Below are 27274 nucleotides of genomic sequence, written 5' to 3'. Positions count from 1 at the left end.
AAATTGATAAGAGGCATGTTGAGCCCATTGAATATTTTATTTTTTTGCCTCAAGCGATTGAATAATGACAAAAAAAAAATTTTTTTTTTTTTTTTACACAAAGTTGTCACTAAATGATATATTGCTCACACATGCTATGGGCGTATGTGAAATGACACCCCAAAATAAATTCTGCTGCTTCTCCTGAGTACGGGGATACCACATATGTGGGACTTTTTGGGAGCCTAGCCGCGTACAGGGCCCCGAAAACCAAGCACCGCCTTCAGGCTTTCTAAGGGCGTAAATTTTTGATTTCACGCCTCACTACCTATTACAGTTTTGAAGGCCATAAAATGCCAAGATGGCACAAAACCCCCACAAATGACCCCATTTTAGAAAGTAGACACCCCAAGCTATTTGCTGAGAGGCATGTTGAGTCCATGGAATATTTTATATTTTGCCACAAGTTGCGGGAAAATTACAAACTTTTTTTTTTTTTTTTTTTTTTTCACAAAGTTGTCACTAAATGATATATTGCTCATGCATGCCATGGGCATATGTGAAATGACACCCCAAAATAAATTCTGCTGCTTCTCCTGAGTACGGGGATACCACATATGTGGGACTTTTTGGGAGCCTAGCCGCGTACGGGGCCCCGAAAACCAAGCACCGCCTTCAGGCTTTCTAAGGGCGTAATTTTTTGAGTTCACTTCTCACTACCTATTACAGTTTTGAAGGCCATAAAATGCCAAGATGGCACAAAACCCCCACAAATGACCCCATTTTAGAAAGTAGACACCCCAAGCTATTTGCTGAGAGGCATGTTGAGTCCATGGAATATTTTATATTTTGCCACAAGTTGCGGGAAAATTACAAACTTTTTTTTTTTTTCACAAAGTTGTCACTAAATGATATATTGCTCACGCATGCCATGGGCATATGTGAAATGACACCCCAAAATAAATTCTGCTGCTTCTCCTGAGTACGGGGATACCACATATGTGGGACTTTTTGGGAGCCTAGCCGCGTACGGGGCCCCAAAAACCAAGCACCGCCTTCAGGCTTTCTAAGGGCGTTACAGTTTTGAAGGCCATAAAATGCCAAGATGGCACAAACCCCCCCCCCCCCCAAATGACCCCATTTTAGAAAGTAGACACCCCTAAATTTAGGGGTACACTAGTGAGACTAGGTAATAAATGGCGGGTGCCCTGAAACTATAAAAAAATAACTAACCAACCAGCGTCACCTGTAACAGTTATATGGTGATCACTGGTGAAAGGGTTAACTAGGGGGCAATCAGGGGGCTTTATGCGGTAGTATATGGGGGTCCCTGGCGCTATAAAAAGCTGCGGCGAACCTAAATGCCTACCTGCCTAACTAGCGTCACCTGTGACACTAATACAGCGATCAGAAAAACGATCGCTTATTAGGCTGGGTTCACACTGGAGCGATGCGGGAACGCCACGAATGCGCGGCGGGTTCCCGCATCGCATGCCTCCCGGCGGCAGTTCACACTGCCCTATGCGAACTGCTGGGAGTGTCAGTGAAATGTTAATGACACCCCCAGATCAGTTCGCATATCGCAGTGCGATCTGCAAACTTGGATCGCATGGTGTGAACACCCATGCGATCCGATTCTGCTGCGGACCAAAAAAAGGGTCCCGTGCGAGTTTGCGGCGGGTGCGGCGGGTGCGACACGAATTCAGCCATACTATCTGTATAGCTGAACTCGAATCGCACAGAGATCGGATGTGATTTGCACTGCAGTGCGGTGCGAATCACATCCGTTCTCATAAACCGCTGCAATGTGAACCCAGCCTTAGTGACACTGGCGACGGGGGGTGATCACGGGGTTAAACCTTTATTGGGGGGGTTAGGGGGGTACCTTAGAACTAAAGGGGGCTAACCCTAACTGCCCTAACAGTTATTAGTCACAAATGACACCTGCCGGGTGATCAGGGGGTTAAACCTTTATTAGGTAATAAATGGCGGGTGCCCTGAAACTATAAAAAAATAACTAACCAACCAGCGTCACCTGTAACAGTTATATGGTGATCACTGGTGAAAGGGTTAACTAGGGGGCAATCAGGGGGCTTTATGCGGTAGTATATGGGGGTCCCTAGCGCTATAAAAAGCTGCGGCGAACCTAAATACCTACCTGCCTAACTAGCGTCACCTGTGACACTAATACGGCGATCAGAAAAATGATCGCTTATTAGGCTGGGTTCACACTGGAGCGATGCGGAAACGCCGCGAATCCGCGGCGGGTTCCCGCATCGCATGCCTCCCGGCGGCAGTTCACACTGCCCTATGCGAACTGCTGGGAGTGTCAGTGAAATGTTACTGACACCCCCAGATCAGTTCGCATATCGCAGTGCGATCTGCAAACTCGGATCGCATGGTGTGAACACCCATGCGATCCGATTCTGCTGCGGGCCAAAAAAAGGGTCCCGTGCGAATTTGCGGCGGGTGCGGCGGGTGTGGCGGGTGCGGCGGGTGCGGCGAATGGCTGAACTCGAATCGCACAGAGATCGGATGTGATTTGCACTGCAGTGCGGTGCGAATCACATTCGTTCTCATAAACCGCTGCAATGTGAACCCAGCCTTAGTGACACTGGCGACGGGGGGTGATCACGGGGTTAAACCTTTATTGGGGGGGTTAGGGGGGTACATTAGAACTAAAGGGGGCTAACCCTAACTGCCCTAACAGTTATTACAGTCACAAATGACACCAATGCAAAAAAAAAAAAAAAAATGACATTGGTGTCACTGTGACTGGGGGGCAGGGGTAATTGGGGGGGTGATCGGGGGGTAAAGGGGGGGTGTGAGTGTGCCTGGCATGTTCTACTGTGTGTGGGATGTGTTGGTGCAACTCACTGATCCGCTCTCCTCCGTGTCGGAACGAAAAATACCGACACGGAGGAGAGAATACATCACTTCCTCTCCTGTGTTTACATTACAGGAGAGGAAGTGATGTCACCGGGGATTTCCATTCGTCGGGAGCGATCGCGAGGGGGTGGCCATGAATGAATGGCCGTCCCCTCGTCCGGGATCGCTCCCGAACGAAAACCGACCGCCGCAGGCACCGGGCGGGGGCCCGATCGGGCCCCCGACCCGCGGGAGGCAAAGGACGTACATGTATGTGCTTATGCCTGCCCGTGCCATTCTGCCGACGTACATCGGCGTGCGGCGGTCGGCAAGTGGTTAAAGACACACTACACAAGTGGACTCTTTTTGATCTTTCTTGATCACTGTATATTGTATCATTCACTATATGGACTTTTATTTATGCATTTAGTATTTCACTGTAAAGAGTTTTATGTTTTTGCGCTGTACTGAGATATTTATATTTTGAAATGTGGGATTTGGTAATTTGACCTACAGTATTCTAGCTGCATTTTTTCCTTTATATATATATTTTCTTTCACTGTTTTAGTTTTTTTAGCGCTGGTTGACTTTCTCACTATAATATGACTTATAGTCAAGAAAAAATACCCTTCTTAGATACACGTATTAGTATGGTAAATGGGAGCCTTAGTTGTGAATTATACACAAAATCGACCAATCGTAATCAACTCTTGCATTTCAATAGTTTCCACCCACCTGGGGTATTCAAATCAACTCCCAAGAGACAGCTAATTAGGGTAAATATAATCGTTACTAATAGTGAAGACCTAGACAAACGTTTAGATGAAATGGAAAATAAACTTCCTCAGAGGGGTTGGAAATATGGCCAATCAAAAGAGAACTACTAGCATGATTAAAAGATTACCATCTGTGCCCCAATTCCATCCACATTCATTTCGAATACATAAAATTAGTAAAAAACAGGTATATATTAAAAGAAAATTTTCCACAAATCCCTGAATTTAATTTTCCTCCATTTTCATCGTATCGGAAAGGCAGAACCATACACAACAGATTGGTCAGATCTGACCAATCTCAACAAAAAACTCAAAATTTTACCTTTTTGGGACCTCAAAACCGTGGATCTTATCCATGCTTAAGTTGTATACAATGTAATTTGATGATAAAGGGAAAGTTTTTTGACACTTCCACATAGAGGCAATGAAATTGAAAGAAAAGGACATCATGCATGCCAGTCTTCTAATGTGATATTTGTTATAAAATGTCCATGTGGCTATTCATACGTGGGTGAAACAACACAAAAAGTAAAAGATAGAATTGCCACACAAGTATTTTGTAAGGGATAAACTCACAAAATTACCATTGACTATGTGCTGTTTACCACACTTGTGAAGTTTATATATACAGTTGTGCTCATAAGTTCACATACCCTGGAAGAATTTATGATTTCTTGGCCATTTTTCAGACAATATGAATGATAACACAAAAACGTTTCTTTCACTCATGGTTAGTGTTTGGCTGAAGCCATTTATTATCAATCAACTGTGTTTACTCTTTTTAAATCATAATGACAACAGAAACTACCCAAATGACCCTGATCAAAAGTTTACATACCCTGGTGATTTTGGCCTATATTATACACACAAGTTGACACAAAGGGGTTTGAATGGCTATTGAAGCGGTGAAATTTTTTTTTTTTTTAAAGTCAGCAGCTAAAAAAAAGTAGCTGCTGACTTTTAAGAAGACGACTTACCTTTACAGGGTGCCCACGATGTCGGCCGCCAAGGCCGACATGTCCCTCGGCTCTCGGGTCCCAGCGCTGCCATCCTCACTAAGGGAAACAGGCAGTGGAGCCTTGCGGCTTCACTGCCCATTTCCTACTGCGCATGCACGGGTCGCGTGTTGTCAGAAGACAACACGCCGAGGAGAGAAGACGAGGAGCAGGAAGAAGGCAGATTAGGAAGACTGCCTAGAAACAGGGATTTCTGACAAGGTAAAGAAAAAAAAATTCAAATGTTTTTTATTTAATTTAAAAAAAAATATTAAGTATCTTTTTTTTAGGGTGGCCCTCCCCTTTAAAAGGTAACCATCATCACCTGTGATATGTTTGCTTCTAATTAGTGTGTGTGTATAATAGGTCAATGAGTTTCTGGACTCCTGACAGACTCCCTTGCCTCTTTCATCCAATGCTGCGCTGACGTTTCTGGATTCTGAGTCATGGGGAAATCAAAAGAATTGTCAAAGAATCTACAGGAAAAGGTGAACTGAATAAAATAGGAATGGGATATAAAAGATATCCAAGGAATTGAGAATACCAATCATCAGTGTTCAAACTCTAATCAAGAAGTGGGAAATGAGAGGTCCTGTTGAAACCAAACCACGGTCATATAGACAAACTAAAATTTCAGCCACAAGTTCCAGTAAAAAATTTCGGGATGCAAAGAAAACCCCACAAATAACTTCAGGTGAAATACAGAGCTCTGAAAACACATTGTGTGGCTGTTTCAAGATGCAAAATAAGGAGGCACTTGAAGAAAGATGGGCCGCATGGTCGAGTCGCCAGAAGAAAGCCATTACTACAAAAATGCCACAACGTATCCCACTTACAATATGCCAAACAGCACAGAGACAAGCCTCAAACCTTCTGGCACAAAGTCTTTTGGAGTGATGAGACCAAAATTTTGCTTTTTTGCCACAACCATAAACGCTACATTTGGAGAGGAGTCAACAAGGCCTATGATGAAAGGTCCACCATTACTACTATGAAACACAGAGGTGAATCACTGATGTTTTGGGGATGTGCGAGCTACAAAGGCACAGGACATTTGGTCAAAATTGTTGGCAAGATGAATGCAGTATATTATCAAAATATATTGGAGGAACATTTGCATTCATCAGCCAGCAAGCTGCGCATGGGATGTACTTGGACATTCCAACATGACAATGACCCAAAACACAAGGCCAAGGTGACCTGTCATTGGCTACAATAGAGTGAAGGTTCTGGAGTGGCCATCTCAGTCTCCTGACCTCAATATCATTGATCCACTCTGGGGAGATCTCAAACGTGCAGTTCATGCAAGACATCCCAACAATTTACAGGAACTGGAGGCTTTTTGCCATAAGGAATGGGCAGCTTTACCATCTGAGAAGATAAAGAGCCTCATCCACAAATACCACAAAAGACTTCAAGCTGTCACTGATGTTAAAGGGGGGCAAAACACAGTATTAAGAACTGGCGTATGTAAACTATCGATCAGGGTCATTTGGGTAGTTTATGTTGTCATTATGATTTAAAAAGAGTAAACACAGTTGATTGATAATAAATGGCTTCAGTCAAACACTAATATAAGTGAGACTAACATGAGTGAAAGACAAGTTTTCGTGTTATCATTCATATTCTCTGAAAAATGGCCAAGAAATCATCAATTCTGCCAGGGTATGTAAACTTATGCACACAACTGTATATAATATATATATACTCAAACCATCTGGATCACATTTAAGGGATTGAGATTTACAATTACAGTACAATAATTTTTTAAAGCTTTTTGGTTAAAACTGTCACTGGATCCTCTTTTGGGTTATTTATTTTAGAAGATAACACAGTTTCTTAATAAAAGGTAGAGTTAGAAAGGAAGTTCCGGTACTTTTGGAACTGCAAAATCTAGGGAATAAACGTTTCAGCAAGCAGGGTGTTAAGTAAAGCAAAGTCTCTGCCACAGACTTGGATGTAGAACACTTGAAAAGCAAAAGTCTCTGCCACAGAATTGAATGTAGAACACTTGAAAAGCAAAAGTCTCTGCCACAGACTTGGATGTAGAACACTTGAAAAGCAAAAGTCTCTGCCACAGACTTGGATGTAGAACACTTGAAAAGCAAAAATCTCTGCCACAGACTTGGATGTAACTGAGGGTGATAGATAAATTTATAGAACTAAGATACGGTACCAGTATCTCTCAGCCGGTCCGGCGATACCGTTTGAATATAGTAGTCCCATACATCGCTTGTGTACCAGTCCTCTCAATTCTCCTCAATTTCCCTCATAATCTCCTTAGGAACATAAGGAAATTCCAGTCCATATTCTGTTGCCACCTGTTTATTCAGTAGTCGCTGGGATCGTGCGAGCCTGGGCAGAGCTCGGGCACTTCCATCCCGGGAGGCACGCAGGAATTTGGAGATTTGTGCACCAATGCAAAAGATGTTTTCTTTGGTTCGGGAAAATTGAGAGGCTTTGGTAAAGTTAAACCTATGGTAGTAGGGGTTCCCGCCCGAGGTGATGCACTCCCCGAATTAACCACTACAATACAGGGCACTTTCGCCCCCTTCCTTCCCAGCCCAATTTTCAGCTTTCATCGCTCTCGCACTTTCAGTGACAATTGCGCGGTCATGCTACACTGTACCCAAATGAAATTTTTATCATTTTGTTCGCACAAATAGAGATTTATTTTGGTGGTATTTGATCACCTCTACGGTTTTTATTTTTTGGAAAAATTCGGAAATTTGGAAAAAAAACAATATTTTCTTTTTTCTATTTTAAAAGAAATCCAATAAAATCAAATTTTGTCATAAATTTAAGCCAAAATGTATTCTGCTACATGTTTTTGGTAAAAAAAATTCCGTTAAGTGTATAATAATTGGTTTGTGTGATCACGGACATATGTACGCAAATGATCATGTACATATGTGTGCAGGTGATCACGTACATATGTGTGCACATAATCATTGGGACAAGTGATTTTAGTGGGACATATGTGGGGGACATGTTTTTATTATTAGGGACATGTGTTTTTATTTTTTGGGGACATGTATGTTTTGGGGACATGTGTGTTATGGGGACATATGTGGGACTGTGTTTACACTGTGTGGTGTGATGTGTGTTTACACTAGACTGAAGATCAGTGAGTAAAAAGCTGTAAAAAACAGCTCATACTCACTGATCATCAGCCGGCTGCAGCAATCTGCTCTCCTCTCCTCAGCGATGACTTCTGTGTGAGGAGAGGAGGAGCCGATTGCCTAGCAACCGGCTGTTTGTTTACATCACATGACGGCCGTGATTGGACACGGCCGTCATGTGATCAGGAGGGCCAATCACAGAGCCCTCCTACCGATCTGAGATGCGCCGTGTCCCGGTGACACAGGCGCATCGGGATCGCGCCGCTGCGCGGGCACGCGCGCGCGCGATCCCGCTCCTCCTGATGGACGTTCCTGAACGTCCTATCAGGAGTAGACGGCTCCCACCCGGCCGTATATGTGCATTGGCCGGGTAGGAAGTGGTTAAGGGCCAGCCAGCCAGAGACACTGCAAGTTGCAGCCACATCATCCGCATTTGCCCACAACATCTCCTGGAACAAAGTCTCGAAAAGATCATCGTCCCCTACATCAGAGAGAGAATCTAATTCCGAATCCCCCAACTCCTCTGCTGGCAGATAATTGTTCACAGTCCCGCTCAACACAATTGCCCCAGATTTCTCACCAGTGTGCCTGACTTCTCCAGAACGATCTCCTTCCTCCGATCCAGTTCGGATAAGCTTTAAGATGGACCTCTATTGCGGCCGCAGGAGGGCTTGACATAGCCCACTCTCTTCTGAGCAGGCCCGGTAGTGGTGGTGACAGTGGACAAAGTGGTGTCCATGACATCCGGAGTAGTTCCTCCGGTAACTGCAGTAACAGCATCTCCCTCCAGGACGCTGTCAGCAGCAGACAACATAGAGCTAGGCCTCACCACAAGAGCGTAGACAATAGACTCCTCAGTGGCAACGCCCGTGGCCCAATACATGCGGTAGGCCCTAGGTGGCACGATGGGTTGTTCCACCTTGAAAAGGTATTCTCCAGACCGGTGGCAACGAACAAGCGGCCGGGGACTTGCGACTAGTCCCTCACACTTTCTGCAGAGCATCCCAAGGGCCTCAACGTCTCCTGATGTATACAAGACAAAACGTCCCTGCGGTAACAGGTGAATTCCCGTATCCATCAGCACAGTCCCAGGCAGTCTCACACTTGTGGGATTTCCCACCGAAGGCATCCTGGATCCCAAGATGGACGATGTTCCTGGTACTCTGAACATTTTCACTTTTTTTTCTCTTCCACAGCAAAGCACAACCTACTTCCTCTCCCTTCTACGACACACTCACGCGGTGCCTCGTGCAGGGAAAATAAACAGGCAAGACTCCTCCCACTGGTTCCTCTGGTCACGCAACTCGTGGGCTTTTTCCAACTCCGCCCACAGTTTTCATGCCAACAGTGGATGTCAATCACTCTTTGCAGAAATGGCGCAGTCCAAAAATTATAACCATCTACCGTGTAAATGTCACGTGGTGTACAACTCTCTTTCTTTGCGAGGGGTAACGTTAAACCCTGGACTACGAGCCCCCACATGTAGCACTGACCCCCAAAGGAGCTGCTGGTTTTGTTGGGCTTACCGTTACCTTCTTGACCTCGTCTCCATCTAGGGGTTCCCGTGGTAGATGGCCCAAAGAAATGCAGAAACTGACACTGGATCCTCTTTTGGGTTATTTATTTTAGAAGATAACACAGTTTCTTAATAAAAGGTAGAGAATTAGAAAGGAAGTTCAGGTACTTTTGGAACTGCAAAATAAACATTTCACAGCTGGATTCTCACAACCTCCGGATAGACCTCCTCTCACTAGGCCTAGCAGCCGGCAGGGTGTCAAGTAAAGCAAAGTCTCTGCCACAGACTTGGATGTAGAAAACTTGAAAAGCAAAAGTCTCTGCCACAGACTTGGATGTAACTGAGGGACGTAGATAAATTTAGAGAACTATGATACGGTACCAGTATCTCTCAGCCAGTCTGGTGATACTGTATGAATATAGATATACAAAGTGTCCTTAAACTGAGCCTCCAGGCTCCTTCTGAGAAACCAGCCTTACGCATGGCCTTCTCCCGAAGTGTCCTCCCCTGGATGCTTCTCCAGTTGCTGAGTCTCTCCCTAGATGAGACGGCACCGGACCACCTTTGAATCATTATGGCCTCATATCCATTCATGCCTGTCCCTGCAGTTGATTCGCCTCGGGCTATCCAGCCCGAGGCTTGGAATTGCATAGATCCACACCCCATGCCAGGAGGGCCATGGGGGCTGGTCAGGAGGATAAGGACCGAACAGACAGAAAATGTCTTCTGGACCAGAACCCAGAAGCACGTGATCGCAGTACCTTAACCACTTAAGCCCCGGACCAATTGTCAGCCTAAGGACCAGAGGTCTTTTTACAATTTCGCACTGCACTGCTTTAACTGGTAATTGCGTGGTCATGCAATGTTGTACCAAATGAAATTTGAGTCCTTTTCTTCCCACAAATAGAGCTTTCTTTTGAAGGTATTTGATTGCCTCTGCGATTTTTATTTTTTACGATATAAAAGGAAAAAGACTGAAAATTTTGAAAAAAAAAAAGATATTTTCTACTTTTTGTTATAAGAAAAATTGAATAAACTAAATTTTAGTCATACATTTAGGCCAAAATGTATTCAGCCGCATGTCTTTAGTAAAAAAAAATGTCAATAAGCGTATATTTATTGGTTTACGCAAAAGTTATAGCGTCTACAAACTAGAGTACATTTTCTGGAATCTACACAGCTTTTAATTTATGACTGCCTATCTCATTTCTTGAGGTGCTAAAATGGCAGGGCAGTACAAACCCCCCCCCCCCCCAAATGACACCCATTTTGGAAAGTAGACACTCCAAGCAAATTGCTGAGGGGCATGTTGAGCCCATTGAATATTTTTTTTTTTTTGTCCCAAGTGATTGAATAATGACACAAAAAAAAAAAAAAAGTTTACAAAAAGTTGTCACTGAATGATATATTGCCCACACATGCCATAGTTATATGTGGAATTGCACCCCAAAATATATTCTGCTGCTTCTCCTGAGTACGGGGATACCACATATTTGGACATTTTTTGTGAGCCAGAGCCGCGTACGGCACCCCGAAAACCAATCACTGCCTTCAGGATTTCTAAGGGTGCAAATTTTTGATTTCACTTCTCACTACCTATCACAGTTTCAAAGGCCATAAAATGCCAAAATAGCACAACCCCCCCCCCACCAAATGACCCCATTTTGGAAAGTAGACACCCCAAGCTATTTACTGAGAGGCATGGTGAGCCCATGGAATATTTTATATTTTGCCACAAGTTGCGGGAATATTACAAACTTAATTTTTTTTGCACAAAGTTGTCACTAGATGATATATTGCTCACACATGCTATGGGCATATGTGAAATTACACCCCAAAATTAATTCTGCTGCTTCTCCTGAGTACGGGAATACCACATGTGGGGGACTTTTTGGGAGCCTAGCCGCATACGGGACCCCGAAAACCAAGCACCGCCTTCAAGATTTAAATATAAAACGCTACCAAAAAAAACTGTTAGCGATCGCAGGGATCAGGCCTGACTCTGCGATCACTGCAGTTATGTGTTTAGTGTTTTGTAAGTGACAGTGATTGATCGATACTGCACTTGGGTGGGCTGGGCGGAGGGGCAAAATGCAGGTGCTAGCAGGTATCTGGGCTGATCCCAGTAACAATGCGTTTTTTTGGAACCCTAAACTGCTGGGGACGCTAGTATAGATCTGATCAGATCAGATATTGATCTGTTCAGATACTATACCACTACGGGAGGTGTATGCTTTGTACGTGGGTGTTAGCCGTACTGGCACTAACCTAGCGCTGCCTGGGGCGACGCAGACCCTATCTGACCCTAAAACCTAATTGATATCACCTGCAGGGTGATCAGGGGGCTAAACCTTTATTGGGTAATAAATGGTGGGTGCCCTGATGCTATAAAAAGCAAACTAACTAACCAGAGTCACCCGTAACACTTATACGATGATCACTGGTGAAAGGGTTAACTAGGGGCAATCAGGGGGTTAAAACCTTTATTAGGTAGTATATGGGGGTCCCTGACGCTATATAAAAACCTGACGGGGAACCTAAATAACTAACTGGCTAACCAGCGTCACCAGTGACACTTTTACGGTGATCTCTGGTGAAAGGGTTAACTCTAGCAGCAATCAGGGGGTTAAAATCTTTATTAGGTAGTATATGGGGGTACCTAACGCTATAAAAACCTGGCGGTGAACCTAAAAAATAACTAGCTACCTAGCAGCACCAGTGACACTATGTGTACCTACGTGTCAGTGTAGTGATTGGTGCACTTACTATGTCCTCTCCTCGCAGTCCGGTCAAAAAGACCGCCCCGAGGAGAGTGACATCACTTCCTCCTGCCTGTGTTTACACTACACAGGTGGGGGAAGCTTCTCATTCGCCAGGAGCGATCGAGAGGGGATGGCCAGAAACCAACGGCCATCCCCTCATCCCGGATCGCTCCTGAAGCGAAACGGACGGCCGAGCCAGCGGAAGTGGGTCTGATCGGACCCCCCAACCGCTGGAAGGCAAGCACGTATGGGTACGTGCTTGTGCCCGTACATGCCATTCTGCCGATGTAGAATTACATGCGGCGGTCCTTAAGTGGTCAAATACCACCTCCCAGAATGCACAGCAGGACAACACTCCCACTGGGCTGGTTCAGAGACAAGGATGGCACTCAATACACCTGACCAGACTGCGTTCTACCACTTGCTGGCGGCGACAGTGACACTTGCAGCCAAGGAGAACACAGTGCAATCTAGCTAGACTGGTACTGAAACCATAATTTGGCAAAATTAGCCCTAAAACCCAACTGTGGCTTTAGGAATATTAGTTTTCAAAAACATATAGCCCGCGCTCGTCAGGAGCCGATGCTACAATCAGATGGAAGCCTTTTTTAATTTTTAGGCTTTGTGGTCTTTTTTAAAACAGTATACATTTAATTATTTCTTCAGAGAAGTGTTTCATGAAGCAGAACTCCATGAATATGTTTTTGTCCCATACAGTGGGGCTGTGCTGCAATGCATGGGTTAACAGCTTGTTTTGTCTAGGGGCGCACCCAAAGACTATACTTACCCAATCCTTCGATCCTTGGGAATGCAGCCAGCAGTGGACTCCATGTCCAGCAGTGGACTGTTCCTGCCGTATGTCCAGAGCTGGTCTATGGGGGTGATGACATCAGGAACTGTCCATTCACAATTCTTCTTTAAATTCAGGTCAGAACCCAAACTCAGCTGTGGACATGTTTGGGATGGGTCACCAGTTGGCCATGTATCCAAGTATGAAATCAGCAGATCATTGGAGGACGACAGCACACTAAATATGAATGATAGCATGGGCATTTATGGTGAGATGGAATGCATGTACCATGAGTGATGGAGGGAATTACCCAGACAAGAAACCTGGCGGTAGGTGGAAATTTCTACTATTAAAAGCAAATACTACAATTGTATTTATTTTAGTTTTACTAAAGCTTACAGAAAAGAGAGCCAACAATATATTCTATGCCAGGAAGCAATGAAGGCTTTACATTTAAAGTATATAGCTAAAAAGTTCAAGGGGATTAACAAAAGGCTAAAAAGGCATTCAAAGTCCAGGAATACTTCAAAGGGAGAAAACTCCAATAAATAACAGTATTTGGACTGTGGAAGGTTAAATCATTTGTGGCAAAATCATCTTGCAAGACAGTCATTCTAGGTAGATAGCTAGTGTAGGGATGTGTTCCCTAAAGGTTTGTTCACACCATGTGTAGTGACCTGCATTTTTCCACACCAGATCGGTGTATGTCCCTGCATATGGTTTTCTATGTGCCTCGTCACACCACAATGTTGTGTAGATGAAAATTATGTTAAAATGCTACCTTTCTTCCTTTTAATGCAATTCACGTGGAATTTAAGACATAAAAATGAAAAATAGCTATTACCGGTAGTATTTTGACCCTTTTTAATAGCATTTAAATGCAACATATAGGCAGGTGTAGTGCCTGATATTTGTTTGACTTACCGTGATCAATAAATGCAGGTCACTGCACATGGTGTACATGGAGTACACTGATTTCACCAGTAGGGTGTGCTTAGTGGCTTCCTGTGATGTGTCATCTGCCAGACTGTTGAAAGATCCAGAGTACCGTCCCAGGGATATATCATGATTAGCCTTTTTTTTGTTGAATAGGCAACCACTGATAGGCTTGTTGTTAGTGGGTTGGGCCTAGCTTCAGCAAATCTCCTAGGCATCCTTCTGGGTTGGAGGCACTTGGCTCTTCCCAGGCCTGAGGTCCTTGATCCTTGGGTGTACCACATGTTACCTACTATTTAAGATGGACCTCACCCATGCTGTTTCTACTGCTATAAGAATATATTGTTTGGGACAATGGAGAAACACCAAAATCTCCACTGGTTGATGGCTACAGTTATGACTTTGTTCAGAAAAAAAACAGGAACCCATCTGGTAATAGATACCATCTCTGGGGAGGTGAAGTGTGAGCTCCATGCAACTCTATACCTGCCTGGAGAGTTGGTAGTCTACCGGTGGAATGACCTGGAGCGGTGGATCTTTGCTCTCCATGTAGAGGGACTGGTAATTGCACGTCCTGTCCTTGGGTATTCCAGCTATCCCTGCCCCATTCTATTTAGAATACATCTTTAAAATAACGTTAAAGAACCTTGGACTGCCATTATTGAGCAAAAACAAATATGAGTACTACACCTGGGGACAAATTTATCTCAATTGGGGGTCCTACTTGCATTACACAAGGCCAAACAGAGTGGAGGCACTGACAGGGAGACTTTCTAGGGAGTTTTAGGCAATATTTGTAACTGAAGCTTCTGCTGATATTTGCAATTAAATCAGGAATTGTATTTAAGTTGCATTAAAGAAGATCAATCCCTAAACCTTTTTTCTACAGAAAGAGCACAAGTATGTGAAATACAATTACAGAGGTTAGTAGATTATGGTTGTGTTTGAGGCTCACTTTACTTTTTATGTGGATGCTTTCTGCAAGTGAGAAGTAGAAAGGGGTGTGTTTGGGAATTGCTCTTCTTCCTCACATCCATGGACAGGTCACTATACAGGCCACTCGGGTCCTTCGCACCAAACTCATCATACTATGGGGCATAGGTGTGCACAGCCTATTGCATTAGGGTGTGCACCCCGAAACTCAAACACACATGCGTATATGTGTGTGTATAAATAGAGATAGTATACACAAACAATCACATATATGTACATAAAACCACCCATTTATGTGCCTGCCTGACCCAAGTGCCTTCTGTGACATTCTTGTTCATAAAAAAATACATCCCTGCAGTAGGGTCCCCTATACTGCATGGGTTAAGTGCTCACTTTTTTAGAACTGGAGACTGCAAAGTATTGCGCCAGCAATGAGCAGAGTTTGGGTGAAGTGTCAGGCTCCTGCAGACATTGCCTACAGTTGTGCTGCCCGTACCTCTGTACGGCTGTCATTGCAGAGCTGTAGGCAGTGTGAATGAACTACAGGTGTGCTGATCAGTGTGCCGGCTGCAGTGGTGGATTGAACTTGTAGTTTATACATTCACAGATTCCTAGGAATTAATGATGAGGCTGTGCGGGTGGGGTGGAGAGAAGGGGAGGAGGAAACTAAAACATGTTAAACATTGTATACGGGTGTAACATGCAACATGCAGATTTGCACTACATTTAAAAGTGCACTTGGAAGTGCAGTCAGTGTAGATCTGAGGGGTAGATCTGAAATGAGGGGAAGCTCTGCTAATTCTATCATCCAATCATGTTCAAGCTAAAAATGCTGTTTTTAATTTTCCTTGCATGTCTCCCTTAGATCTACAGCGACTGAACTTCCAAGTGCACTTGTACTGTAGTGCACTTGTAGTGTAAAGTGGATTTGCCTTTAGTAAATAACCCCTGACATCTTTATGGAGCTGGCTTTGTACACAGGGGCAAAGTCATGGTAGAACAGAGAAGGGCCTTCCCCAAACGGTTCCCACAAGGCTAAAAGAGCACAGTTGTCATTGTATGATGTAGCATTACCAATATTCTTCAGATGAAAAACCTAAACTCAAATTATATATATATATATATATATATATATATATATATATATGATTTATTAATTTATTTTAATCACTTTTAACCATTTATTTACATTTATTTACATGTTTTAACCTCCCAGTCTGCTCACCTCTCTTCTTCAGGACAATCAATACGACACACAAAATAATCAAAACGAGCAAGACTACTCCAGCAAGAGTCCAATCAAGAATCGCTGTAAGAAAATGAAAGAATAAATAAAATTAGATATATTTAACAGAAAAGGCATACTTGTTTCTTATGGTGATATGGTGGTATATTAACTAATAACCTTTTTCGGTTTATATATATACTGTAGCCTTGGAGACGGTGAAGTAGTCCCTCCGCTGACTCATTTGGGATTGGGTATTATAAGTAGACTGAAGAATAAGAATACGGATCAAATTCCCCTCTCTTTACAACATAGAAGTAAATAACTGAAGATAACAGAGTCAGAAGCCTCGAGAGCTCTACTAGCTGATTGCAAATAATAAACCTGAATTATTTACCCAGTAACCCAAATTAATCGCAGTGTATGGTAGAAAAATACAAATACGTGTTCTTCTGGAGACAGGATGTGAGAGGCTTAACATTCTCTTTAAAAGTAACTTGTACTAAAAAAAAAAAAAATGGAGATGTCATTGCTCATCTCTTTTGAGAAAATACACTCGTAAAAGTTGACCTGTCAATTTAAACCTCTTTATTTCTTTTTTTTTGTCACAAATAAGGGCTCCTTCACACTATGTACATTAAACTTTGTTAATAAAAATTGATCCTATAAAATCAATAAGTGGTGTTGCTCGCTAAGTGTTAATCAAATGAGTATATACGCACTACGTGGCTACTATAAGGTTCAAAATATTAATAGATAGTGGACCTCCAAATGAATCTGAATATTTTGCACCTTATAGAAGCCACGTAGCACGTATATACTCATTTGAGCATCCCTTAGCCCTTGTACATACGGTCAGAGAATCCGTCGGAATCTGACCTATCGGACCGTGTTGTCGGATAATCCGACTGTGTGTGGTATGCATCGGACTGATTCCATTGGAATATCCGTTGGACCCAATTTTCCAACTTGTTGGAAATATTTTCCGACCAACTGGTTCGATCGGACATACTCTGATCATGTGTAGAGAATTTTGATCGGACAAAGTGCCACGCACGCTCAGATCAAATTCCTACACCAAAGCTATTGGCTACTAGCCTGAACGTAGTCCCATCGTAACGAAATTACGTCATCACGTTCAGAATGATCGGATTTTTCGACAACTTAGTCTGACCGTGTGTATGCAACAGTTTCGGACAAGATCCGACAGACAAAATCCGACGGATTTGGTTGGCAGAATGTCCGACCGTGTGTACAGGGGCTTAGAGCGCACCACCACTTAATGATTTTATAGTATTTTATTGTTGGCTTACGTTTAACCAATCCGGTGTTTGCTGCAACTAAGGACCTTGTTTTGATCTCAGGTTAGGTAGCGCAGGAATATTCACTATATCTAATAAGAATTAATCATCACAGGCTCTCGGGGTACCCTGGTGTCTGATGCTGCAATGCCGTTTTACTTTCCTCGTTCTCTGCAGCTCACAGGACAGACCTCAGATACCATCTGGAGCCCAAGGAGGCTCATCTTCAACTCTGACATGTCATGTGAAACAATCGAGGAGAAGAACATCCTCAGCTACCTGCCTCACTTTATCTGAGGTCTGTCAGATAATTCTGCTTTAGGGGGAAAAGAAACTTGGTGGAGAAGCAATTTTTGCTGGGGGTGGGGGTGGGATTCTGCTGTAGTGAATTTGATGAGGACGAGATTTTCGCTACAGAGGCTGATTCTGCTGTGTGTGTATGGGGGGCTTGTTGAGAGGAAGTTATTGCTGGGGGAGCAGTGTTTTCTGCTGTGGGGGATGTGGTGTGCAGGAGATTCTTGCTGGGGGGGGGCTGTTTTTGCTATAGTGGGATCTGGTGGGGAGAAGATCCTTGTTGGGGGGCTGATACTGTTGGGGGTTAGGGAAACTGGTTTGAGGAGATGCTTTTCTAGACTTCATTTCTAGTGTGGGGGGTCTTGTTGGGAAAAGCTTTTAGTTGGAGGGGATTTCTGATGTGGGGAGGAACTCTGTTTCTGAGGAGGATGCTTCTTTAGGGGGGTCTTGTTGGGGGAGCTCTTTTCTGCTGTGGGAGGGTTTTGTGGGGAGGAGCTCATTGCTGTCGGTATTTTCGTGTTTGGGGGGTGCTCTTTGCTGGAGAGATTTCTGCTGGGGGTTGTTTTCTTGTTGAGGTGCTCTTTGCTGAGGGGGCACTTTCTTCCAGGAAGGAATATTTGTTAAGTTATTTCTGCTGGGGTTTACTTTCTTGTGGGTGAGCTCTTTGCTGGGAGGGCTGCTTAAAGCGGAATATGCTTATATGCTTCCTCACCCCTTCAGTGTCAAATTTGGCACCTTTCAGGGGGGAGGGGGGGACCTGTTCATGACAGGTCCTCTACCCCACTTCCGGAAGATGGGCTGTGGTACCCCTCCTCCTTCCCCCGACGCCAGACCAATTGGAAAGTGCAGCACGCTTCGCGCATGCACAGTAAGGAGCCAGCAGTGAAGCCGAAAAGCTTTACTGCCTGGCTCCCTTACCAGAAATGGCAGTGGCAGCACCCGGGAGTTAATCCGAAGATCAGATGGGGGTGCCGACATCACGGGCTCCCTGGACAGATAAGTGCCCTAATATTAAAAGTCAGCAGCTACAGTATTAGTACTTTTTTTTTTTTTTTGGCTGAACTTCCTCTTTAACCACTTGCCGACCGCCGCACGACGATATACGTCGGCAGAATGGCACGGGCAGGCATAAGGGCGTATATATAAGTCCCTGCCTTCCCGCGGGTGGGGGGCCCGATCGCCCCCCCCCCCGGTGCCTGCGGTGGTCAGCATTCGTTCGGGAGCGATCCGGGATGAGGGGGCAGCCATTCATTCATGGCCACCCCCTCGCGATCGCTCCCGACGAATAGAAATGCTCCACGACATCACTTACTCTCCTCACAGGAGAGGAAGTGATGTAATCTCTCCTCCGTGTCAGTATTTTTCGTTCCGGCACCGAGGAGAGAGGATCGGTGAGTTGCACCAACACACCACACGTACAGTAGAACATGCCAGGCACACTCACACCCCCCCTTTACCCCCGATCACCCCCCCAATTACCCCTGCCCCCCCCCCCCCCAGTCACAGTGACACCGATTGCATTTTTATTTTTTTTTGCATTGGTGTCATTTGTGACTGTAATAACTGTTAGGGCAGTTAGGGTTAGCCCCCTTTAGTTCTAATGTGCCCCCCTAACCCCCCCCAATAAAGGTTTAACCCCGTGATCACCCCCCGTCGCCAGTTTCACTAAGGCTGGGTTCACATTGCAGCGGTTTATGAGAACGAATGTGATTCGCACCACACTGCAGTGCAAATCACATCCGATCTCTGTGCGATTCGAGTTCAGCCATACAGATAGTATGGCTGAATTCCCGCCGCACCCGCCGCAAATTCGCACGGGACCCTTTTTTTGGTCCGCAGCAGAATCGGATCGCATGGGTGTTCACACCATGCGATCCGAGTTTGCAGATCGCACTGCGATATGCGAACTGATCCGGGGGTGTCATTAACATTTCACTGACACTCCCAGCAGTTCGCATAGGGCAGTGTGAACTGCCGCCGGGAGGCATGCGATGCGGGAACCCGCCGCGGATTCGTGGTGTTCTCGCATCGCTCCAGTGTGAACCCAGCCTAATAAGCGATCATTTTTCTGATCGCTGTATTAGTGTCACAGGTGACGCTAGTTAGGCAGGTAGGTATTTAAGTTCGCCGCAACTTTTTATAGCGCCAGGGACCCCCATATACTACCGCATAAAGCCCCCTGATTGCCCCCTAGTTAACCCTTTCACCAGTGATCACCATATAACTGTTACAGGTGACGCTGGTTGGTTAGTTTTTTTTTATAGTTTCAGGGCACCCGCCATTTATTACCTAATAATAAAGGTTTAACCCCCTGATCACCCGGCGGGTGTCATTTGTGACTGTAATAACTGTTAGGGCAGTTAGGGTTAGCCCCCTTTAGTTCTAAGGTACCCCCCTAACCCCCCCAATAAAGGTTTAACCCCGTGATCACCCCCCGTCGCCAGTGTCACTAAGGCTGGGTTCACATTGCAGCGGTTTATGAGAACGGATGTGATTCGCACCGCACTGCAGTGCAAATCACATCCGATCTCTGTGCGATTCGAGTTCAGCCATACAGATAGTATGGCTGAATTCGCGTTGCACCCGCCGCACCCGCCGCAAACTCGCACGGGACCCTTTTTTTGGTCCGCAGCAGAATCGGATCGCATGGATGTTCACACCATGCGATCCGAGTTTGCAGATCGCACTGCGATATGCAAACTGATCTGGGGGTGTCATTAACATTTCACTGACACTCCCAGCAGTTCGCATAGGGCAGTGTGAACTGCCGCCGGGAGGCATGCGATGCGGGAACCCGCCGCGGATTCGTGGCGTTCCCGCATCGCTCCAGTGTGAACCCAGCCTAATAAGCGATCGTTTTTCTGATCGCTGTATTAGTGTCACAGGTGACGCTAGTTAGGCAGGTAGGTATTTAGGTTCGCCGCAGCTTTTTATAGCGCCAGGGACCCCCATATACTACCGCATAAAGCCCCCTGATTGCCCCCTAGTTAACCCTTTCACCAGTGATCACCATATAACTGTTACAGGTGACGCTGGTTGGTTAGTTATTTTTTTATAGTTTCAGGGCACCCGCCATTTATTACCTAGTCTCACTAGTGTACCCCTAAATTTAGGGGTGTCTACTTTCCAAAATGGGGTCATTTGGGGGGGGTTTGTGCCATCTTGGCATTTTATGGCCTTCAAAACTGTAACGCCCTTAGGCCGCGTACACACGCGCGGACTGTTCGCCCAACTTTGTCCGTCAAACAGTTTCGGCAAACAGTCCGCTCAAAATTAGCATGGACGGACATGGCCACACACGACGAACGAACAGTTTGCTGAAACCGTGCACGATGACGTGAACGGCACGTACGACGGGACGAAAAATACGACGTCCTATACACTGCATTATAACTTTCGGCGTGTTAAGCCTTTCTGAGCATGCGCGGAACTTAGTTTGTCGAACAAGCCTACACACGGGCGGACTGTTCGCTCAAACAAGGTTTCAGCAGACAGTTTTACGGAATTTCCGAAAAACCTTGTTCGTCAAACTGTCCGCTGAAACTGTCCGCTGAAAGCCCACACACGAGCGGACTGTCCGCCCAAACACTGTTCAGCGGACAAAGTTGGGCGAACAGTCCGCGCGTGTGTACGCGGCCTTAGAAAGCCTGAAGGCGGTGCTTGGTTTTCGGGGCCCTGTACACGGCTATGCTCCCAAAAAGTCCCACATATGTGGTATCCCCGTACTCAGGAGAAGCAGCAGAATTTATTTTGGGGTGTCATTTCACATATGCCCATGGCATGCGTGAGCAATATATCATTTAGTGACAACTTTGTGAAAAAAAAATAAAAAAAAATTAAAGTTTGTAATTTTCCCGCAACTTGTGGCAAAATATAAAATATTCCATGGACTCAACATGCCTCTCAGCAAATAGCTTGGGGTGTCTACTTTCTAAAATGGGGTCATTTGTGGGGATTTTGTGCCATCTTGGCATTTTATGGCCTTCAAAACTGTAATAGCTAGTGAGAAGTGAAATCAAAAATTGACGCCCTTAGAAAGCCTGAAGGCGGTGCTTGGTTTTCGGGGCCCCGTACGCGGCTAGGCTCCCAAAAAGTCCCACATATGTGGTATCCCCGTACTCAGGAGAAGCAGCAGAATTTATTTTGGGGTGTCATTTCACATATGCCCATGGCATGCGTGAGCAATATATCATTTAGTGACAACTTTGTGAAAAAAAAATAAAAAAAAATTAAAGTTTGTAATTTTCCCGCAACTTGTGGCAAAATATAAAATATTCCATGGACTCAACATGCCTCTCATCAAATAGCTTGGGGTGTCTACTTTCTAAAATGGGGTCATTTGTGGGGATTTTGTGCCATCTTGGCATTTTATGGCCTTCAAAACTGTAATAGGTAGTGAGAAGTGAAATCAAAAATTGACGCCCTTAGAAAGCCTGAAGGCGGTGCTTGGTTTTCGGGGCCCCGTACGCGGCTAGGCTCCCAAAAAGTCCCACATATGTGGTATCCCCGTACTCAGGAGAAGCAGCAGAATTTATTTTGGGGTGTCATTTCACATATGCCCATAGCATGTGTGAGCAATATATCATTTAGTGACAACTTTGTGTAAAAAAAAAAAAAAAAAATTTTTTTTGTCATTATTCAATCGCTTGAGGCAAAAAAATAAAATATTCAATGGGCTCAACATGCCACTTATCAATTTCCTTAGGGGGTCTACTTTCCAAAATGGGGTCATTTGGGGGGGTTTTGTACTGCCCTGCCATTTTAGCACCTCAAGAAATGAGATAGGCAGTCGTAAACTAAAAGCTGCGTAAATTCCAGAAAACGTACCTTAGTTTGTAGATGTGACAACTTTTGCGCAAACCAATAAATATACAGTTATTGACTTTTTTTTTACCAAAGACATGTGGCTGAATACATTTTGGCCTAAATGTATGACTAAAATTGAGTTTATTGGATTTTTCTAATAACAAAAAGTAGAAAATATCATTTTTCTTCAAAATTTGCGGTCTTTTTACGTTTATATCGCAAAAAATAAAAATCGCAGAGTCAGTCAAATACCTTTAAAAGATAGCTCTATTTGTGGGAAGAAAAGGACGCAAATTTCGTTTGGGTACAACATTGCATGACCGCGCAATTACCAGTTAAAACAGCGCAGTGCCAAAGTGTAAAAAGACCTCTGGTCATTTACCAGCAAAATGGTCCGGTCTGAAGGTGGTTAAAGTGGATGTACAGTTGTGTGAAAAAGTGTTGACCCCTTCCTGATTTTTTATTGTTTTGCATGTTTGTCAGACTTTAATGTTTCAGGTCATCAAACAAATTTAAATATTAGTCAAAGATAACACAAGTAAACACAACATGCAGTTTTTAAAGGATGGTGGTTATTATGAGACCCCTTTCACACTGGGGCATTTTTTAGGGGGTTTTTTAGGCGTTTTTTACAGGCACTTTAGCGTTAATAAAAGGGCCTGTAAAGAGCTTGAAAGAAGCCTCATCTGCAATCCCAATGTGAAAGCCCGACTGCTTTAACCACTTGCCGACCAGCGCACGACGATGTACGTCGACAGAATGGCACGGGCAGGCAAATGGGCATACATGTACGTCCCTTTAAATTTGCCGCCCTGCCATCGGGAGCACGCCGCCGGCGGCGTGCTCCCGCGCTGGTCGGGACCTCCGTGAGTCCGGTCGCGGGACCCGCGGACTCGATCGCCGCGGGCATCCCCGCGATCGTCTCACGAAGCGGCCGAATGGAGAAGTGCCGTTGTAAACAACATTTCCCCATTCTGCCTAGCAACTAGTGACGCCGATCTCTGCTCCATGTGATTGCAGCAGAGATCAGTGTTCACTAAATGAAAGCCCAGCCCCCCCACAGTTAGTAACACACCCCTAGGAACACTTAACCCCTATACTGCCACCCACTGGTTAACCCCTTCACTGCCAGTGTCATTTACACAGGAATCAATGCATTTATATAGCAGTGATTACTGTATAAATGACAATGGTCCCAAAAATGTGTCAAAAATGTCCGATGTGTCCGCCATAATGTCGCAGTCACAATAAAAATAGCTGATCGCCGCCATTACTAGTAAAAAAAATAATAAAAAATTATTAATAAAAATGCCATAAAACTATCCCTTATTTTGTAAACGCTATAACTTTTGCGCAAACCAATCAATAATCGCTTATTGTGATTTTTTTACCAAAAATATGTAGAAGAATACGTATCGGCCTGAGGGAAAAAAATTTTTTTATATATTTTTGGGGGATATTATAACAAAAAGTAAAAAATAATGCGTTTTTTTCAAAATTGTCGCTTTATTTTTGTTTATAGCGCAAAAAATAAAAACCGCAGGGGTGATCAAATACCACCAAAAGAAAGCTCTATTTGTGGGAAAAAAAGGACGTCAATTTTGTTTGGGAGCCACGTCGCATGACCGCGCAATTGTCAGTTAAAGCGACGCAGTGCCGAATTGCAAAAAGTGGTCTGGTCTTTGACCAGCAAATTGGTCCGGTCTAGGGTTGCCACCTGTACGGGAATGACCCGGACAGTCCGGGTTTTGACAGCTATGCCCGGGTTTCTCTCCTCCTGAAGCCCGGACACAGCAGCATAGGCTCCAGCGAGTGTGGGAAGTGGCTGTCCATACCTCCACCCACCAGCAGCATAGCCCCCTCCCTGCTTTAGTTTACTGTACTCCGTCCTGTGTCCCGGCAGCAGCGCGCCCCCCTCCTGTCGCTGGATAGTGATACACACTCTCCAACATCACCTGCCCCTCTCTATGGCTCCTGTCCTGTGTGGCTTCACTGGTGAGCATTCCCCTCCATCCACCTCTTCCCCCTTCAGTGTGTCAATACCGATCGGCAAATGCAGCCTCTCCTGCCAGCAGCACGCTCCCCCGGGCCCCCCTCCTTCCCCTGCTTCAGTAGGGCTAATGATATTTGGCAGTTTCACTGCCACTGGTGAATGATGACAGTGGTGAGTCGGACCTGGTCTGGTCCCTCTCACCGTCGCTGAATCCTGAATGCTGCAGCTCACTGTTTGCTCTCTTCCCCCAGCACCAAGCCAGCCTCCCTCATCTGCCAGTACTCCTCCTCTGCCAGCCCCCCTTCTCTGCCAGCCCCTCTTCTCTGTCAGCCCCCCTCCTCTGCCAGCCCACCTCATCTGCCAGCCCACCTCATCTGCCAGCCCCCCTCATCTTTCAGCCCCCCTCCTCTGCCAGCCCCCTCATCTTTCATTCCCCCTCCTCTGCCAGCCCCCCTCATCTGCCAGCCCCCTCCTCTATCAGCCCCCTCCTCTGCCAGCCCCCCTCATCTGTCAGCCCCCCTTCTCTGTCAGCCCCCCTTCTCTGTCAGCCCCCCTTCTCTGTCAGCCCCCCTCCTCTGCCAGCCCCCTCATCTGCCAGCCCCCTCCTCTACCAGCCCCCCTCATCTTTCAGCCCCCCAAACCTTCATCCCCCTCCTCTGCCAGCCCCCTCCTCTGCCAGCCCCCCCCATCTGCCAGCCCTCCTCCTCTGCCAGCCCCCCTCATCTGCCAGTACCCCTCCTCTGTCAGCCCCCCTCATCTGCCAGCCCCCCTCATCTTTCAGCCCCCCCTCCTCTGCCAGCCCCCCCAAACCTTCAGCCCCCCTCCTCTGCCAGCCCCCTTTCTCTGCCAGCCCCCTTTCTCTGCCAGCCCCCTTTCTCTGCCAGCCCCCCTCCTCTGCCAGCCCCCTCCTCTACCAGCCCACCTCATTTTTCATCCCCCCCCTCTGCCAGCCCCCCCAAACCTTCAGCCCCCTCATCTGCCAGCCCCCCTCCTCTGCCAGCCCCCTCCTCTGCTAGCTCCCCCCTCTGCTAACTCCCCCCTCTGCCAGCCCCCCTCATCTGCCAGTACTCCTCCTCTGTCAGCCCCCCTCCTCTGCCAGCCCCCCTCCTCTGCCAGCCCCCCTCATCTGTCAGCCCCCCTCATCTGTCAGCCCCCCTCCTCTGCCAGCCCCCCTCCTCTGCCAGCCCACCTCATCTGCCAGCCCCCCTCATCTGCCAGCCCCCCTCATCTGCCAGCCCCCCTCCTCTGCCAGCCCCCCTCCTCTGCCACCCTCCCTCCTCTGCCAGCCCCCCTCCTCTGCCAGCCCCCCTCCTCTGCCAGCCCCCCTCATCTGTCAGCCCCCCTCATCTGTCAGCCCCCCTTCTCTGTCAGCCCCCCTTCTCTGTCAGCCCCCCTCCTCTGCCAGCCCCCTCATCTGCCAGCCCCTTCCTCTACCAGCCCCCCTCATCTTTCAGCCCCCCCCAAACCTTCAGTCCCCTCCTCTGCCAGCCCCCTCATCTGCCAGCCCCTCTCATCTGCCAGCCCCCCTCATCTGCCAGCCCTCCTCCTCTGCCAGCCCTCCTCCTCTGCCAGTACCCCTCCTCTGCCAGTACCCCTCCTCTGTCAGCCCCCCTCACCTGTCAGCCCCCCTCATCTGCCAGTACCCCTCCTCTACCAGCCCCCCTCATCTTTCAGCCCCCCTCCTCTGCCAGCCCCCCCAAACCTTCAGCCCCCCTCCTCTACCAGCCCCCTTCATCTGCCAGTACTCCTCTTCTGTCAGCCCCCCTCCTCTACCAGCCCCCTTTCTCTGTCAGCCCCCCTCCTCTGCCAGCCCCCTCCTCTGCCAGCCCCCCAAACCTTCAGCCCCCTCATCTGCCAGCCCCCCTCATCTGCCAGCCCCCCTCCTCTGCCAGCCCCCCTCCTCTGCCAGCCCCCTCATCTTACAGCCCCCCTCCTCTGCCAGCCCCCCTCATCTGTCAGCCCCCTCCTCTGCTAGCTCCCCCCTCTGCTAGCTCCCCCCTCTGCCAGCCCCCCTCATCTGCCAGCCCCCCTCCTCTGCCAGCCCCCCTCCTCTGCCAGCCCCCTCCTCTGCTAGCTCCCTCCTCTGATAGCTCCCCTCTCTGCTAGCTCCCCCCTCATCTGCCAGTACTCCTCCTCTGTCAGCCCCCCTCCTCTGTCAGCCCCCCTCCTCTGTCAGCCCCCCTCCTCTGTCAGCCCCCCTTCTCTGTCAGCCCCCCTCATCTGCCAGCCCACCTCATCTGCCAGCCCCCTCCTCTACCAGCCCCCCTCATCTGCCAGCCCCCTCCTCTTTCAGCCCCCCTCCTCTGCCAGCCCCCCTCATCTGCCAGCCCCCCTCCTCTGTCAGCCCCCCTCATCTGCCAGTACTCCTCCTCTGCCAGCCCCCTTTCTCTGTCAGCCCCCCTCCTCTGCCAGCCCCCTCCTCTACCAGCCCCCCTCATCTTTCAGCCCCCCTCCTCTGCCAGCGCCCCCAAACCTTCAGCCCCCTCATCTGCCAGCCCCCTCCTCTGCCAGCCCCCTCATCTTACAGCCCCCCTCCTCTGCCAGCCCCCCTCATCTGCCAGCCCCCCTCATCTGCCAGCCCCCCTCATCTGCCAGTACCCCTCCTCTGCCAGCCCCCCTCCTCTGCCAGCCCCCCTCCTCTGCCAGCCCCCCTCCTCTGCCAGCCCCCCTCATCTGCCAGCCTCCCTCATCTGCCAGCCCCCTCATCTGTCAGCCCCCTCCTCTGCCAGTCCCCCTCATCTTTCAGCCCCCTCCTCTGCCAGCCCCCCTCATCTGCCAGCCCCCCTCCTCTGCCAGCCCCTCTCATCTTTCAGCCCCCCTCCTCTGCCAGCCCCCTTCATCTGTTAGCCCCCCTCCTCTGCCAGCCACCCCCCTCCTCTGTCAGCCACCCCCTCGTCTTTCAGCCACCCCCCTCCTCTGTCAGCTACCCCCCTCCTCTGTCAGCTACCCCCCCTCCTCTGTCAGCTACCCCCTCTTCT

The 27274-nt window shown here is 47.2% G+C and overlaps 1 protein-coding gene across 1 annotated transcript in view; it reads right to left on the bottom strand.

Annotated features, from left to right (window-relative positions):
* Positions 1 to 27274, bottom strand: part of LOC143961373 (uncharacterized) — a 321284-nt gene that overhangs the window by 28050 nt on the left and 265960 nt on the right. Inside the window, exon 3 of the mRNA XM_077470638.1 lies at positions 15903 to 15986. Coding sequence (XP_077326764.1) covers positions 15903 to 15986 — 84 coding nt within the window. The remainder of the gene's footprint in view (positions 1 to 15902; positions 15987 to 27274) is intronic.

Source organism: Lithobates pipiens, unplaced genomic scaffold, assembly GCF_037356315.1.
Source record: "Lithobates pipiens isolate NorthernLeopardFrog02 unplaced genomic scaffold, aLitPip1_a1.2 Scaffold_8, whole genome shotgun sequence".
In the NCBI taxonomy this organism is placed as follows: domain Eukaryota; kingdom Metazoa; phylum Chordata; class Amphibia; order Anura; family Ranidae; genus Lithobates; species Lithobates pipiens.
The sequence above is the reverse complement of the archived record's forward strand: the minus strand, read 5'-3'. Positions and strand labels throughout refer to the sequence as shown.